Source organism: Chelon labrosus, assembly GCF_963514085.1.
Source record: "Chelon labrosus genome assembly, chromosome: 5".
NCBI lineage: Eukaryota > Metazoa > Chordata > Actinopteri > Mugiliformes > Mugilidae > Chelon > Chelon labrosus.
In genome coordinates, this window is record NC_140341.1 from 21,054,217 (window position 1) to 21,069,355 (window position 15,139).

A 15,139-nucleotide genomic window follows, 5' to 3' on the forward strand; every position below is an offset into this window, starting at 1 on the left:
GCTATGGCTGTATGCTCCTATAGTCTTGTTCAGTACAAAATGTTAATGATGAGCCAGTGTCACCAGCAGTATATAATACTACTACATGTAAACTCTGTCAAAGTGAGGAACTTAAGTGCTATTATCTGACCGGCGGATTTGCCCTGCTGTAACATATATGGTGCTGCAGGCTGCTTGTGTTTCTGTCTGCAGAGTGCTGAATGGCAGAACAGTGAGCTGAACATTATTGACGCAGCGGTATTCACACTCTTATGGCTGCTCATCGACTTCCCGTCAGACACATACAGCGTAATGGTTTTTGGTGTGTGTGTTTCTACCAGCAGAAACAGAGAAAGATATTCCTATATTCTTTAATCTTTGGGCCGAAAGACATCACACATTTACACTACTTCTAACCACTTATGGCACGCATTGGGTTAGGGGCTTGTGAAGGCTGCTAAACTTTAAACTTTAAAGACTTCATAGAATTTTAAGAGACGGTCATCTTACATACCTAAACTGCATTCTTGCCAGAGCGGAGCAAGATTTATTTGCCATTTCAACACATAAAAAAAAGATCACATGGATCCAGGGCAACAATTATCCTAATGCACCAATAGATTATTACATGAAATCTGGTCAATTTCAACAAGAATAATAATGTTCATATTAAAGCTGCATTTTAAACAGAAGGCCAATGCTGACTGTCTGTGATGCCCTTACTCTAAAATGTGCATGCATGTGTGTCTACGTCCACGTCTGCGTGTGCATCTTTGGCAGCCTCTCATTATCATATTGAGAAATTTCTGAGCTGCACTGCAGACAAAGGAAGGGGGAGAGGTAAGGAGGGAGGGACGGAGGGAGAAGGAGAGAGTATGCTTGCGTAAAAATAACAAATTGCCTCTCATTTGATTACTCGCCCGTCCTGCCACTCTCACTCCCTCTCTCTCCTTTCCTCAAGATTGCATAAGTGCAGAATGTGAAGCAGCCATTCATATCCACTGGGAAAGGACACCTGCTGTTTCTGCAGCCGTTTCATCTCTTTGTATCTTTTTCTCTTTCTTTTGCGCTCTCTTCCTCCTCCTCCCTCCTCCTCACTGTCACTTTCCCTTTCAGCTATCTTCCATTTGAATGTCTTTCCATAATTCTCTCCCTTCTTTTCCTTTTCTTTTCTCCGCCCTCCCTCTCCCTTTGATTTTCTGTCTTTCAAACCCCCTCTCTGTTTATCCTGCATTACCTCGTCATGCTCTCCTTCTAATTATCTTCCTCTCCCTCACTTTTTTGCCTTTCTTTTTTTTCCCATTATTGTGATTCTGCTTCACTTTCATTTCTTTCTCTCTCTTTTTCTTTGACTGCCTTATGGGGCAGAATGTCGATCAAATGACCGGCAACTGCAAATGTATTTATGCATATAGGAATGATGAGGGTAATTAAATTGCCAAATATTTCAGCATGCTGTCTTTTTTCAGTTTTATTTGCACTGAACAGCTATGCGGAAGCCTAAAGTTATGATGATGATGATGATGGTTACTATAATGATGATGGTGATAATAATGATCTTTAATGAGGATGTGGTAGCCAAACATTAGAGTGGCAGAGCCAGTATTATCAGTTTTGTATTTTATGGGCTAGTGGCTGAAGCAGAAAGAACATACTATTATCATGACAAATACAGTATCCACAGAACGAACCTCCTCCAGCTAAAGCCCCCAAAATTGCTTTTTGGGCAAGCCGGTATAACAAGAGGCAGCCTGAACGCTTGGAAACACGTGTGCAATTACATGCCATAATACCGACCAAATTGCACTGTTCAGTCTGATCTGTATTCTGGTTCAGCTGGAGCCAAGAAATTACCTTGAAAAATTACAATGTAAATTACGACGACCCTGTTAGTGCTAGTGCGAGCCCCAGATGACAAAATTAGGGGCTTAGAGGCTCCAACATGCTACTGAGTTGGTGATACGCAGGGCTTTGCAGAGGGCCGTCTAACTATTGTAGCTTACCCCTGCCCCTTGTTGGCAGTGCCAAAAGCCAGTGGAACTAGTAAACTAAATCTAGGTTCTGTGTTTGACCTGATGTTGGTCCTCTGGCTTTTCAAGACTGGGCAAAGATATTTGTTAAAAGCTCTTCTTTCTTTTTCTTTCAACCAATCATCATTTAACCTACGCATGGTAAGATCATCCAGCAGCAGAGCACTCTCGGCTTGTTGATTGCATGCCTCTGTATCATTTGTTATCGTAAAGTGGCTTTCCTGCTGTGTACATATGACCAACCCAAACAAAACGAGTGATAAACCAAGCAAAGGGCTGAACAGACATGCGGTTGTTGTAGGGATTAAACTTCCTGTGCTTATGTTGTGGCTTCTCAAGTAATTCCTCACCTTCCTATCTTGGTGAAGGAAGTGGCAAACTGCACTTTAAGGTTCACCGCCAAAGTTACACCACTAATATGGCTGCTTCTTGCTTTGATCTGGATGTGCCGATGACATAGTGTCACCAGAAAACCCTCTAACCTCTCTATCCCCGAGGCAGAACTCACATACCTGGACACAGGGGTGACATAGTTTCCTGGGAAGACCCCAGAGGCAGCAGTTCTCAGTGAGGTCCCTTTGAACCATCCGTCTTGACACTTCTCGGTCACTCGATACATCTCCCCTTTCCTAAGTTCCAGCTCGTCAGCCTTCTGGGGCTTGTAGGCGTACAGAGCCAGGTATCTGGGGAACAAAGGCGACAGACAAAATGTAAAAGTGAGACGAATAACAAAGACACCTACATCGGCAAGAAACACTGAGCTAGTGTGCTCCCACTGGGCATCTTCCTCTGAAAGCATGCATGTGGATTACCACTAATGTTCTGTGCTGCATGTTAAGGAGGGTAAAAAAACAAGGCTAAGTGAACAACTGCAAAATGAATGACTGCTTTTAAATTAGTCCTTTTTAGAAAACTGGAATATATTTCTGTCAATGTGCTACAAAGGAATTCGATTTTCCTGTGGCATCAATGACTCAAGAATATTTATAACAGTTTCTTTTTAAGTTGTGACTGAAATAATAAGGTTGTGGGCTTAATGCATATAGTATACTTTATTTTTACCGTACAGTGCAGAGGATCAAAGCATGAGAACCCACATGCTGTTGATGCCTTTATTAGACTATCAACATGCTGACAGTGCTGGTTGGTCTTTCCACCACATACCAGTTATTTTCCCACAATGCTTCGTGTCTATTTATGCCTGACTCTTTTTGGAATACAGAACAGGAAGGAGATAGTTACTATAAACTTATAAGCATTTATGAGATATCAGTTCCTATTGCAGCATTTAAAACAGTTACATGGCAACAACAGAACACCATTTTAATCAGGTGACACTTCAAATCTTTTTTACTGAACAACTCAACTGGCTGCAATTAGTCACAGTGACTTACTCTACTGAACATACCGTTTTTTTCTGGGAATACATTCTCTTTTACAGTAATGATCTTAATGAAACGAGTGAGGCCTTTGGGGATATTAAATCTGTTAATATTCTATTACCTGTGCCACATTTTGATAGGCCTTAGAATAACTTTACACAAATCAGCATGTTGAGCTGAATTAAAGGCTTTTACTATATGTTGAACAGTGTAATCCTGGATTTAATTTTTAAATAAAATCCCAGAGGATTCACGTCACATCTCACCGCCGTGTGACCACTAGAGGCTGACTGAATGATTTTTTTTTTTCCTCTGATTTGCACACTGTGCTGTAAATGGGTGCCAAATCAATATGTCCTTGTTTACCTGCTTACAAACAGATTTACAGATGAATCTAGTATTTAGCCTCTGACTATATCTTGTGCATTGTACCCGCATTAACATATAAATGAGTGCCCGGTCCTGTCGCTGGGAGACATTCATTGTATGTAGTGCCAGACAGAAGATGATAAGACCACAGAGTAAACAAGCCCTATATGTGCTGCCTCTCCGTTGCCATGGTAACAGATGTGGGGGACTGTCTCCCGTCTCCCCATGGCAACAGGAATAGTTGCCAGGTCAAGATGAAAACGTCCGACCTCATCAGTAGGACAAACCCACTCCGGACGCACGTGTGTGTATTAATTGGGTGTGTGTGTGTGTGTGTGTCTGCGTGTGTGAGTGCATGTGTACCTATAGAGCTATTTGGAAGGTGATATTATTAAATCTGGCAGTGCTGCTGTATGTGACTCACATCCTGCAGGAAGGACACCAGTTACTAGTAAACAGCTGCACATTTGTTCTTCTACACCTGTGAGGATTCTCATTGACAAAGTATTTCCTGGACTCTTACCTAACCCACAAACCTAATTCAAACCTTGCACGAAGACCAGAGGACTGAACAAATGTCCTCAATAGCCAAAAATATCCTAACTCTTAATGGAGTCAGCCTGTGCAAAGTTGATTAAGTCAAGCTTCCAACTGCGGCCTTTTTAACAGTGCTTTGTTTGTCGTGTGAATCCATACTGAGTCATAGCAGCCTTCTAATATGTGTGCACTTTTTATCAGAGAATATCAAACGAATTAAAAAGAAACAAGTAAAAGGCTCAATGCCAAATTTCCTGGTAGATTTTTTGCATGTCTCTTTGTCTTGCCGCTCAGTCTTTGTTTGTGTAACGTGTTTATGAAAACACATACTATGTGGACAGTATAGGCCATGGCTGTCCTGTAAAAACACTGGTGTAAGCTTCACACAAGGGACAGTGTACAACTGTATTTTTCCTTTCTGACAGGGATATCATCCTTGACAGGTGGAGGAGTAAATGCAGTTGCAGAGATGGTGGAACATGGCCAATATCTCTGGGCACAACAGAGGAAATATTTTTAACACAGCCAGGAGGCGGGTTCTGAATTCACACCTGGATCTCAGGCACATATCCACTTTCTAAACAGAACAGGCAGGTGGATGGAGGGACAAAGAAAAAAAGAAGCTGCAGCTGGGTGACAGCACTGAGATATACTCACATGTTGAGTGGCAGCTGCACCTTGGCGTGGGCCAGCAGCTCAGAGGTTATAGATGCCACTTTGGGGGGCACCAGTACCCCTGCCGAGGAGGGAGAGGGACCCGGGGGAGATGCATCCTAAAGACACGGAAACATACAAACAGAAAGTGATTGGTTTCATTTTAAAGTAAATCACTATTTGTATTTGCACTATACAGTATGTGCCTGCAGGCTTTTCAGCTTTTCAGCATGCATCCTGGGTGTTATTCAGAGATGACAAAAGCACATCGAGCGCAGGTATGAATGCGACCAGAGGCAATAATTGTAAAAGCAATGTGTCTCCAGTTGAAAGCTATCAAAAAGAGATACGATTTTATTTACATGGAACTGGCAGAGCAGGTGAGTGGGGAATAAGTTCATAAAATCTAAAGGAACAGATTGAAAGAAGTGAACTCTTGCTTGCAAAGTGCAAACACATGTCTTCCTGGTCAGCCAAGAAATCAACTGAGGCAATATACTCGCTCCTATTAATTAACTGCAGAGAGGTCTATTTCATTTCTTACACTTCACACATTTATCAAAACACACGGCTCATATTAGTGGACAATTCTTTCTGAATCTGAGCATTAATTGGCCAATACAGTGTTGACAATAAGTTATTGACCTTGCTATCAGAATTGAAAAGCCAATATTATAGCTTTTAAAGAACTGCTGTTATTATACTGAATGAAAATCTTTTTTTTTTTTTTTTTTTTAAATATTACTATGGCAACTACTAAGAAGAAGAAGAATTTGACCCGTCATGGAATCACATTTCCGAAGAATAGAAACCTGGTTAATACTAATTTACATTACATTCTGTAGAGTCATGAGATACTAACTGATCATTTTGTTATATCTAGATTTCTTTTAAGAATACCACCACATTTTAGCACTACTGTCTCTGTATGAACCTGGATGCGTGCAGCTGCTCTGGGATCAGAGGAGCTGATGAGGACTGGGTGGGAGATCTCCATGCTGTGTCTGTTGTTGAGCTGAGCGGCCCTCTGGCTGACTGACAGTGCGGTGAACGAATGCCGCTTCTTGGCGTTTTTCTTTCCTTCGCCTCTCCGATGTCCAGAGCCGTTTCCGTTGGACGGGGAGGCGCTGGGGGACGGACCCGGAGAGCAGGGCCCCAACGGGGCTGGCTCAGAGCTCGGACCTGGTGCATTAGCTGGCATGGGCTTGTCGATCTCCATCAACTGCTTCGCTGTTTCATTCAGCTGAGAGGAGAAGAGAGGAGAGACGTTCAGGTGTAAGATTTCAGACCTGAATGGCTCATATACATAGCATCTCTAAAACACACAAGTGTGTCAGTGTGTCCTTCCCTTGCTTGTTCTTGTTGGCAGCATTTCAAAGTAGCAGCATAACAATCATCACTTACAACAGCTGCTATGGTGAGACTCCCTCTGTGTAACACTCTCACTGTATCTCTTTGTCAAACACAGATAAATAATAAAGGTGAGCATGCACTTGGAGAGGCAGGATTCAGTTCATTTCTTCATCGCTCTGTTTGTGTCTGGAGTAAAATCTAACACATTAAAGATTTAAACAAAGCAACTCAAAGCACAGCAAGAAGGTTCTGGGTTCGAATCCAGGCCGACAGGGGCCTTTCTGTGTGGAGTTTGTATGTTCTCCCGGTGTCTGCGTGGGTTCTCTCCAGGTACTCCAGCTTCCTCCCACCATCCAAGGACATGCTGTTAGGTTCATTGATTATTCTAAACTGGCTGTAGGTGTGAGTGTGAATGGTTGTCTGTCTGTCTGTGTTAGCCCTGCGATAGACTGGAGACCTGTCCAGGGTGTACCCTGCCGCATGATGAAAGCTGGGATAGGCTCCAGCCCCCCGTGACCCTTTACAGGACAAGGTTACAGAAGATGAATGAATGAATGAATGAATGAATGAACTTAAAGGAGGCCCTGATACATCGTGATACATCATTTTCAGCAGCAAACCACTTCCTCTTTTTAATATATAATTGTTATGATAAGAAATACACCAATCAGGTATAACATTATGACCATCTTCCTCTGAAACAGTTGTGACTCATCAGAGAATGGACATGGGCCTTCTGAGGGTGTCCTGTGGTGTCCGGTAACAGAATATTGTTAGTGGGGGCCTTTGGGTCCTATGGGTTAAGGGGAGGGGCCTCTGTAGATCAGGTTTGTTCCAATGCATCCCACAGATATTTGATCAGTTTGGGATCTAGTGAATTGGAGGCCAGGTCAACACCTTGTGCTGTTTGTCATGTTTTTTTGAGTTGTTCCTAAACTGTTTTTGTGTGTGTCTGTGTTAGGCTGCATCCTGCTGGGGATGGCTGCTGCCATCAAGGAGTGTCATTGCTATGGGGTGGGGGTGCCTGGTCTGGTCTAGGTGGGTGGTGCATGTCTAAGTAACATTCACACAAATGCCAGGTCCAAAAGTGTCCCAGAACAGAACATTGAATTGTCACAAGATGGTCAATGTTATTTACTTCAACTGTCCGTGGTTTTAATGTTGTGGCTGATCGGTATAAATACACTGAGGAAATCTTTCATTCATGAGGTTCATAAGGCCAATACACATAACTTCCTGATAGACTGGACCCTGAGGTCTACACTCTGACTGTGATGCAGAATTATAACTGAGAGCTTATGGAGAGAACCACATGATAAACATTTGTACAATAACCTGCACAACACAAAAGTGACTGGTGGGTGATTTGAAAATCTGTCGTTTTATGCTTTCTAACAAGGACCACAATGGAAATAAGCTTTCAGCTTTCTTGTGCTTTTATCCTCTACAACTTTAATTGGGTGTCAGGACTAGGTGATTGCAGTCTTTTATTTACTTTTTGTATTACCCAATAAATCCATCTATCTAAGAAGTAAACATTGCTTCCAGCACAGAGTACATAATAAGCTGAATGGATCTAATGGTCTGGTCGCAGCTCTGAATTTTAATAATGCGGCGAATGTTTTTTTATTTTTTTCCCCTCAGAAACTGCTGCAGAACAAGCACCTACTTTAAGGTAACAATGCTCACACAGTTACTGCTTGTTTTGGCTGCTTTTAATGAGAAATGTGGTTTATTAAGATTCGCTAATTGAGTTTTGATACAGTTTGCAGAGAGACAACACCTCTGTTTGTTGTGGCAAATGTAAGTAATTTAACTTGTTAAACCCTGATTTGACAGAGCTACATCTGAGTGGAAGTTCTAATGTCATTAATGTGCTGCCAAAATACGTCAGACATACTGAGAGTTAAGTTCTCTTTTCTCTTGTAAATCTTAATTTGTGCTGCATATTTTTGTTCTAAGGTCCAGGTCAGAGCTGGTATTAACACGTGTCCTGAGTGCTCTGTATGTAAAAAGACATACATTTGGGGCAAAGTAGAGTATTGTGCAAACAGCTACAGTGCAGTATTAAAGCACTACCAACTGCTGTTTCAGAACCACAAACAGCTTTGTCTGGTGTGTACGTGCCCCAGAATGGGGACATAACTCCTTTCTATGGTAATAAAGGTAAATAAAGGCTATTTGACAATCATCATTGTGATCACATGACTACATAACCACATGCCATTACCTTTTTTCTTGTTTAGATTCCTCTTTTTACTTATGAACAGACAAACCTTACTAAGCTTTTGCTTTTCAGGCGATAATTCAAAATAGCGGTGTGTGTCAAACCTCTTATGCGAAGGATGTCAGTTGAGTAGGCGGTCAGGGCACATGCGTGACGTGTTCCCACTACAGAAGGAATGTGGTCAAACGGGGCCCAGACCACACTGTGACCAAATTCCTTGTGTTTGGATCTGTATTCACGCCTGTACTTGCTGGCCAGTTGTGATCCGATCACTCAAGACACATGTTAATACCAGGGCCGAAGAGGACCCGGGACTAATGGGATCAGTTCCTTTTTTACCACTTGCAACAATACATTTGTTTTGCTTCCGTTTCACACTGTAATTACATATATCATAATAAAAAGCTAGAGCCAAAAAAGAGCTTAAAGTGTTCAATTCAAATTTAATTAAGCAGCAATTTGCAATATTTTCTAAATGCTGAAGAAAAAACACAAGCTTATTTAACTGTGCTTTGGCTTTGTGGCTGTGAGCACATCCTTGATTGAAGTTGGAACAATTATTGGGTGAACAATTGGTGTTTTAGACAATTACAGGGCTTTGGATTAGTTTAAGCAGGCAGCGAAGTTATTTTACTGTCATATGTTCCATGTACCGTCTAATTATTCATCTGGGCGGTTATTACAAGCAACACGGTGCTCATTAATTCTTCTTACTCCGATGCTCACACTGCTTCTCAATGTTCCTGAACTATCTGCTGCTTGCAATTCAACTCCCTCCGCTTCCTCAGACAGAAACCCTGTCACATGAATGCACACGAGCACCTGACTGAAAGACATTCCAATTTTGTTACGAGCATGTTAAACACCTGCCTCAGTGAAAGTCTGCGCATAGTCAACATTGTCTCTGTGCACTCGTTTCAACACGGGAAAGCAAATATTACACCTACAGAGCAGAGAGTTTAATGTGCGAATATTGGAGGGCCCTGGATAACATTTTGCATTTTGTATTGGTAATGCTCTTATTCTGGTCTTAAAATAAAATACCGTGGGCAAACACACGCGCACACAAACAGCAGAGACACGTAAACTAATATGTTAACCGACAACATCAGCTTCAGCACCGAAACAAATTTATATCGCAATCGTGTCTGCTTAGCAGAACCTCAAAACCCCGAACAATCCCTGGAGAGAAAGTCAAGCATTTATTTTCCACTCTCTCTCTTCCTACGTGCGTGTATGAGAGAGAGAGAGAGAGAGAGGGACAGGGCCGTTCTGTCTGGATTCAGTGTTGGTTATGTTAAATTTCCATATTAATAGATATGCTAATCAAAGCCAAATCATATGCTAATGAGCGTGATGGATTGATGTTGCACATATAACTCAGTTTGCTCTCATGAGGATGACTAGAGGACACACACGCATGAACACACACACCCAGAAGGTCAGCGAGGTAACACACTGTCTCACAGAGTCACTTCAGTCGTTACATGTGACACCATATACACCAATGACTGGTGTGCACTATAAAATAGTAGTACTATTGTGCCCGGTCATGCTGCAGTAAAAAACACAAGGATGTGTGTGTGTGTGTGTGTGTGTGGGTGGGTGTGTGTGAGGGTGTGTGTGTTTGAGAGAAGAAGAGGGAGAGATGTTATTGATAGAGACAGTTCTTCATTTTGTGCTTTTGGCTGAATCTCCAAGGTCATCTATTATGTGTTGAGCTAACTGTGCGCGGTCTTTTGGAGGGTGAGTGCTCTCTCCTGGTAATACTGAGCATCGAGCTAATATCTGCACTGCGAAAAGGGTAAGCCAGCAGGGTACATGCATGCGCCTGCACACACACTTACACACACGTAAGCAGTGGCAGGTGTGTGCCAACTTCCACATGCTGCAGAAATACACAAAGTGGAACAGACAGAAAGAAATAATGAGGTGTATTGGACCTGTGTGACTCATCCTAAAACTGCCCAAAACAAAACTTCCATGTCCCGAACTTCCCTCCGATTAAAATGAATCAATTCCAAATCTGCACTAAAACCAAAAACATTCAACAATAAACTCACCTTCTCACCTCACATCAGTCTGAAACCCCATCAACTCTTCTAGCAGCGCTCATAAATACAGTCCAACTCACTCGGTCCTCCCACCCAAAGTCAACTCTGGTACATTATATGCAAATGCATAATATCCAGTCCAGGTGCGAATGAACTCATGTAATGACTTTTACTTTGACATCATCAGTCCTTGATACCCTACGTCCAGTAAACCCACCCATGGTTTAACTGGTACATTTTCTGCATTAATAGATTTTAATAACTGAATGTCTTCTCAAGTTATTTATTTTTTAGAGGGGATATCCAGATCAAATTTTTTTGCCCCAAACCAGCCCCAATCATTTAATATTGAGTTTCGACAAATCCGAGTGTTTCTTTTTTTTTTAAGTTTTAATTTTTTGCATGGGTGGCACAGTGGCGAGGTGGTTAGCACTGATGCCTCACAGCGAGAAGGTCCCGGGTTCAAATCTATGGGCCGACTGGGCCTTTCTGTGTGGAGTTTGCATGTTCTCCCTGTGTCTGCGTGGGTTCTCTCCAGGTACTCCAGCTTCCTCCCACCATCCAGAGACATGCTCATTAGGTTCATTGGTGATTCTAAAATTGGCCGTAGGTGTGAGTGTGAATGGCTGTCTGTCTCTCTGTGTTAGCCCTGCGATAGACTGGCGATAGGAATAAGCGGGTACAGAAGATGAATGAAGATGAATGAATGAATGAATTTGTTGCATATTTTGTACATAAAGAAAACACCCCCAGGTGATTTATAAAGACTTTTCTTTATAAATAGATCAAGTTTGCACTGTGCCGCTGTATTAAGCACTATAAACTTTAAAATCAGTCCAATGTAGACCTCTACGCAGACAGCTCTGCAATGCATTAAAATATCAAATACATGCCTCCAAACATAAGTAACATTAAAGAAACTAAAAGAACACTTAAAACTGGATAGTTTTAACAAAATAAAAAAACAGCTAACAAACTGCTTTAAATCTTTATAGATTGGTGGCGCTTAACGTGAACATTTACACTGTCACAACAAATATTAAATCAGGATTCTGCTTAGACCAGCATAAAGACATACAACAGAAATCTCTTCTCAGTTCAGTAAAGTACTTCCAGACAGCAGATATGTTTAGCTTTGGTTTGCATCAGCCATGAAATCCAAATACATTATATCAGGCTCAGAGAACTCAGTCCAGTCCAGCTTGATCAGTACTGTGTCTCCATTTTTCGCTTCAAAGACCACCAAATTGTCAAACAGGTAAGTTTGTGGAACTTTTCTCTTTTGCTGCAACTCAGCATAACATCAATTAGCAAAGCAACTGGACTGACTAATCAAATATTTAAAAATCCGTATCCTTGGAAGATTACAGTGCAATATCAATTACTTTTTACTGCCTGATGGGAGGATAAAATGTCACTGTGATAACGTTTGCACATTTGCAAGAGCCTTCCTCATGATATTGTTAACTCCTGTGTGCTGCTTTGGCTTCTTAAACATTCAAACTCACAGCTAAATGACTAAATCTAGACTTCCTGCTTTTTATTCCATCCTCTCACCTCTATATTCAGAAACATCTACCTACCAACATAGACTCTTGACTCATTTTTTTTCCACCACTATGATTATCAGTCTGAAGCAGGTCAGCCCGGTGTCTTCAAAAATAGCTACTGCCAGTCAAACTTCCTATTTCATTTTGTAAAGAGTGACAAATATTTATAGGAGTAGCATCCACATCTGCGCTGTGAGAAAACAGCCACAGAGTTAACGCATATCTAGGGAGGCACACACACAGATCAGCAGAGGTTCCAGCTGGGCCCTCCTCATTAGCTTCTCGCTGCCGACACACACAGGCGACAAGCCCCTGTACCCCCGCTGTGTCAGAGTGATGGAGAGGTCTAAATTATTGATGCATCTCTATCTAATAGGAACCCCTGTGTGTCTGTGTGTGTTTGTCCCAACCTGACAGTCTACAGCTTAATCACCATCACCTAAGAGAGACATTTGGTCAACCAGCTAAATTTCAGGGACATGATTGGGGAGCCAAGAGTCCCAGGCTGATAAGTTGCAGGACAGAGTGAGAGGAAAATAGTGCACTGAGAAAACTACAGAAAAAATACATCAATGAACAGAACAGTGATATTACATACACCAATCAGGCATAACATAATGACCACCGTCCTAATATTGTGTAGGTCTCCCTTGTGCCTCCAAAACAGTTGTGACTCATCAGAGAATGTTGTTAGTGGGGGCCTTTGGGTCCTGTGGGTTGAGGGGAGGGGCCTCTGTGGATCATCCCACAGATACTTGATCAGTTTGGGATCTAGTGAATTTGGAGGCCAGGTCGACACCTTGTGCTGTTTTTCATGTTTTTTTTTAGTTGTTCCTAAAGTGTTTCTGTGTGTGTGTCTGTGTCAGGCTGCATCCTGCTGAGGATGGCTGCTGCCATCATCATTGCTATGGGGTGGGGGTGTCTGGTCTGGTCTCGGTGGGTGCTACATGTCTAAGTAACATCCACATGAATGCCAGGTCCAAAAGTTTCCAAGCAGAACATTGAATCATCAGAAGCTGGTCAATGTTATTCACTTTTCCTGTGAGCAGTTTTAATGTTATGGCTGATAGGTGAATATGGAAAACAAATGTATTTTGTTGTTTAAGTGTGTGTTACTTAACCTGTGCTCTGTTGATAGCAGGTGAACAAGGAAAGACATATAGTATTTCAAAAGAAGCATTTTTTTTTCTATTATCTCATTCTATTTTTTCTTTAACCTGCATGTTATTTATTTATTTATTTATTTCTTGCCCTGCTGCTGTAACAACTGAATTCCCCCTTGGGAATCAATAAAGCTACATCTTATCGCATCCTGTTTACACAGCACACCTAGAATCTGACCCTTCTTTATGTGGTCTTGACAGTCACACACACAAATGTTTGGACAGGTTTGAGTGAATCTCTTTTCACTTCTGAAGGTTTCATCACTAGTTTTCAACAGGGCCGTAAAAGAACCAGCACTTTCACAAACTTGTGGTGATGGGTGGAGAAAAGAAGCAAAAACACTTTACACCATCCCTTTTGTACCACAGCTTAAATGTCTTAAATGCGATCTGGAATAAACTGCGCAGGATATTTTTTTTTATGTTGCACAGGGATTAAAGTAAACTATATTTCACCCTTGACGGGCATGGCACTATGAAAGAAGGTAAAATGTTTGGGCTGTTGTGGGGTTTTAGCTTTTCACTGAGAGAAAATCTCTACAACAACACTCTACTTCAGCCAGTCTTCAGGAGGCATTACTAATGTTCTTTGCATTTTCCGGGGCCATTTATACGTTCGGTTGTGGATTCCTCCAGATAAGTAGATGCCATAATATCATATCCTGATACAAAATCATTGTGTTGAGTCTTAAAGCAGCACAGGCAGAATAATAAACACAATGTACCTGCTATCTGAAATAAATTTCTATGTTCCAACCTTGAAAGTGAGGCTTAAAAGCAAAAAATAACTAGTGCACCTCTCACCACTAATGAAAACAGTCAAGAGCTATGTTTTTGCGATGTATCAAGAAATAAGTGATGATTATAGCAGGAGCAGTGCCTTCTGTAACGTGTAAAACAGGATCAGAATACGACATGTATTCCTCTTTTGACAGTGTTGCATGTTTAAAAGTAAATACAACCTCACATGGTGTATATACTTACTACTAACTTTCATGGCAGATATTTATCAAAGTATTCCGAACAGGTTACATTTTCAATGTTTTTCTGCATCCATCAACAGCCCTTCACCATGTGGAGACATGCAAACGATGTCATTAAAAATGGCGTCTAATGAACTGTATGCACATCATCAGTCGTTTTGGATGAATTAAATCACAGAGAATAATAATCTTCTTTTTAATGTGTGATTTCAGTATGGCAAGCAGCACAGAAAACACCCTGAAGCTGAATATATTCTATAATCAGAATAATTCTCAACAACAGGTGGAACTCTCCTGAATATTTTTTTCCATTTTATAGAACTTGGACGACCACAAAATCCTTCTCACTGCTTGACATTTATCTCATATTGGGAATTGTCACAAATAGAGTAATGAAGTGTGTTGGACTCAGTGTGCTCAGTTTTTTGTGTAATGATTGTTATCAGAAAGAAGATTTAAAAAATACCTACGATAAATAGAGACTTGATGTAACAACATTCAGCCTCAAACCGAATGATGGCTACGATCAAAGCAGTGGGAAAATTACTCACAGTAGAGAGCATAAACATTCCTCCTAAAGAAAGACCACGTTTTCTGGCTCTTCCACTAAAAGAAGCAGCATAATAAATGACTACAAGTGTTTCGCTTCAGCGTCAAAGTTGCTTTTATCAGCCTTTTGCATTTGTGTATCAGTTTACCTCCACATAGAGAATGGGGAAGATGCCAATCTTGTCTCCCAGCATCCCTTCAGCCCAGTTCTCATCTACTCGCCTGATTACTGTCAGCACCTCATCCTGGAGAGAGAGGAAATGAGTGAGACTACACATACACACAAGCATTGTTGAAGCAATGCAGGAA

The 15,139-nt window shown here is 41.5% G+C and overlaps 1 protein-coding gene across 1 annotated transcript in view; it reads right to left on the minus strand.

The window, feature by feature from the left end:
- Nucleotides 1-15,139, minus strand: part of LOC311487991 (E3 ubiquitin-protein ligase SH3RF3-like) — a 93,519-nt gene that overhangs the window by 16,410 nt on the left and 61,970 nt on the right. Inside the window, exons 3-6 of the mRNA XM_084544488.1 lie at nucleotides 14,980-15,075; nucleotides 5,886-6,194; nucleotides 4,955-5,070; nucleotides 2,522-2,692 (exon numbers count right to left, since the gene is read on the minus strand). Of these exons, the coding sequence (XP_084400614.1) occupies nucleotides 2,522-2,692; nucleotides 4,955-5,070; nucleotides 5,886-6,194; nucleotides 14,980-15,075 (692 nt within the window). The remainder of the gene's footprint in view (nucleotides 1-2,521; nucleotides 2,693-4,954; nucleotides 5,071-5,885; nucleotides 6,195-14,979; nucleotides 15,076-15,139) is intronic.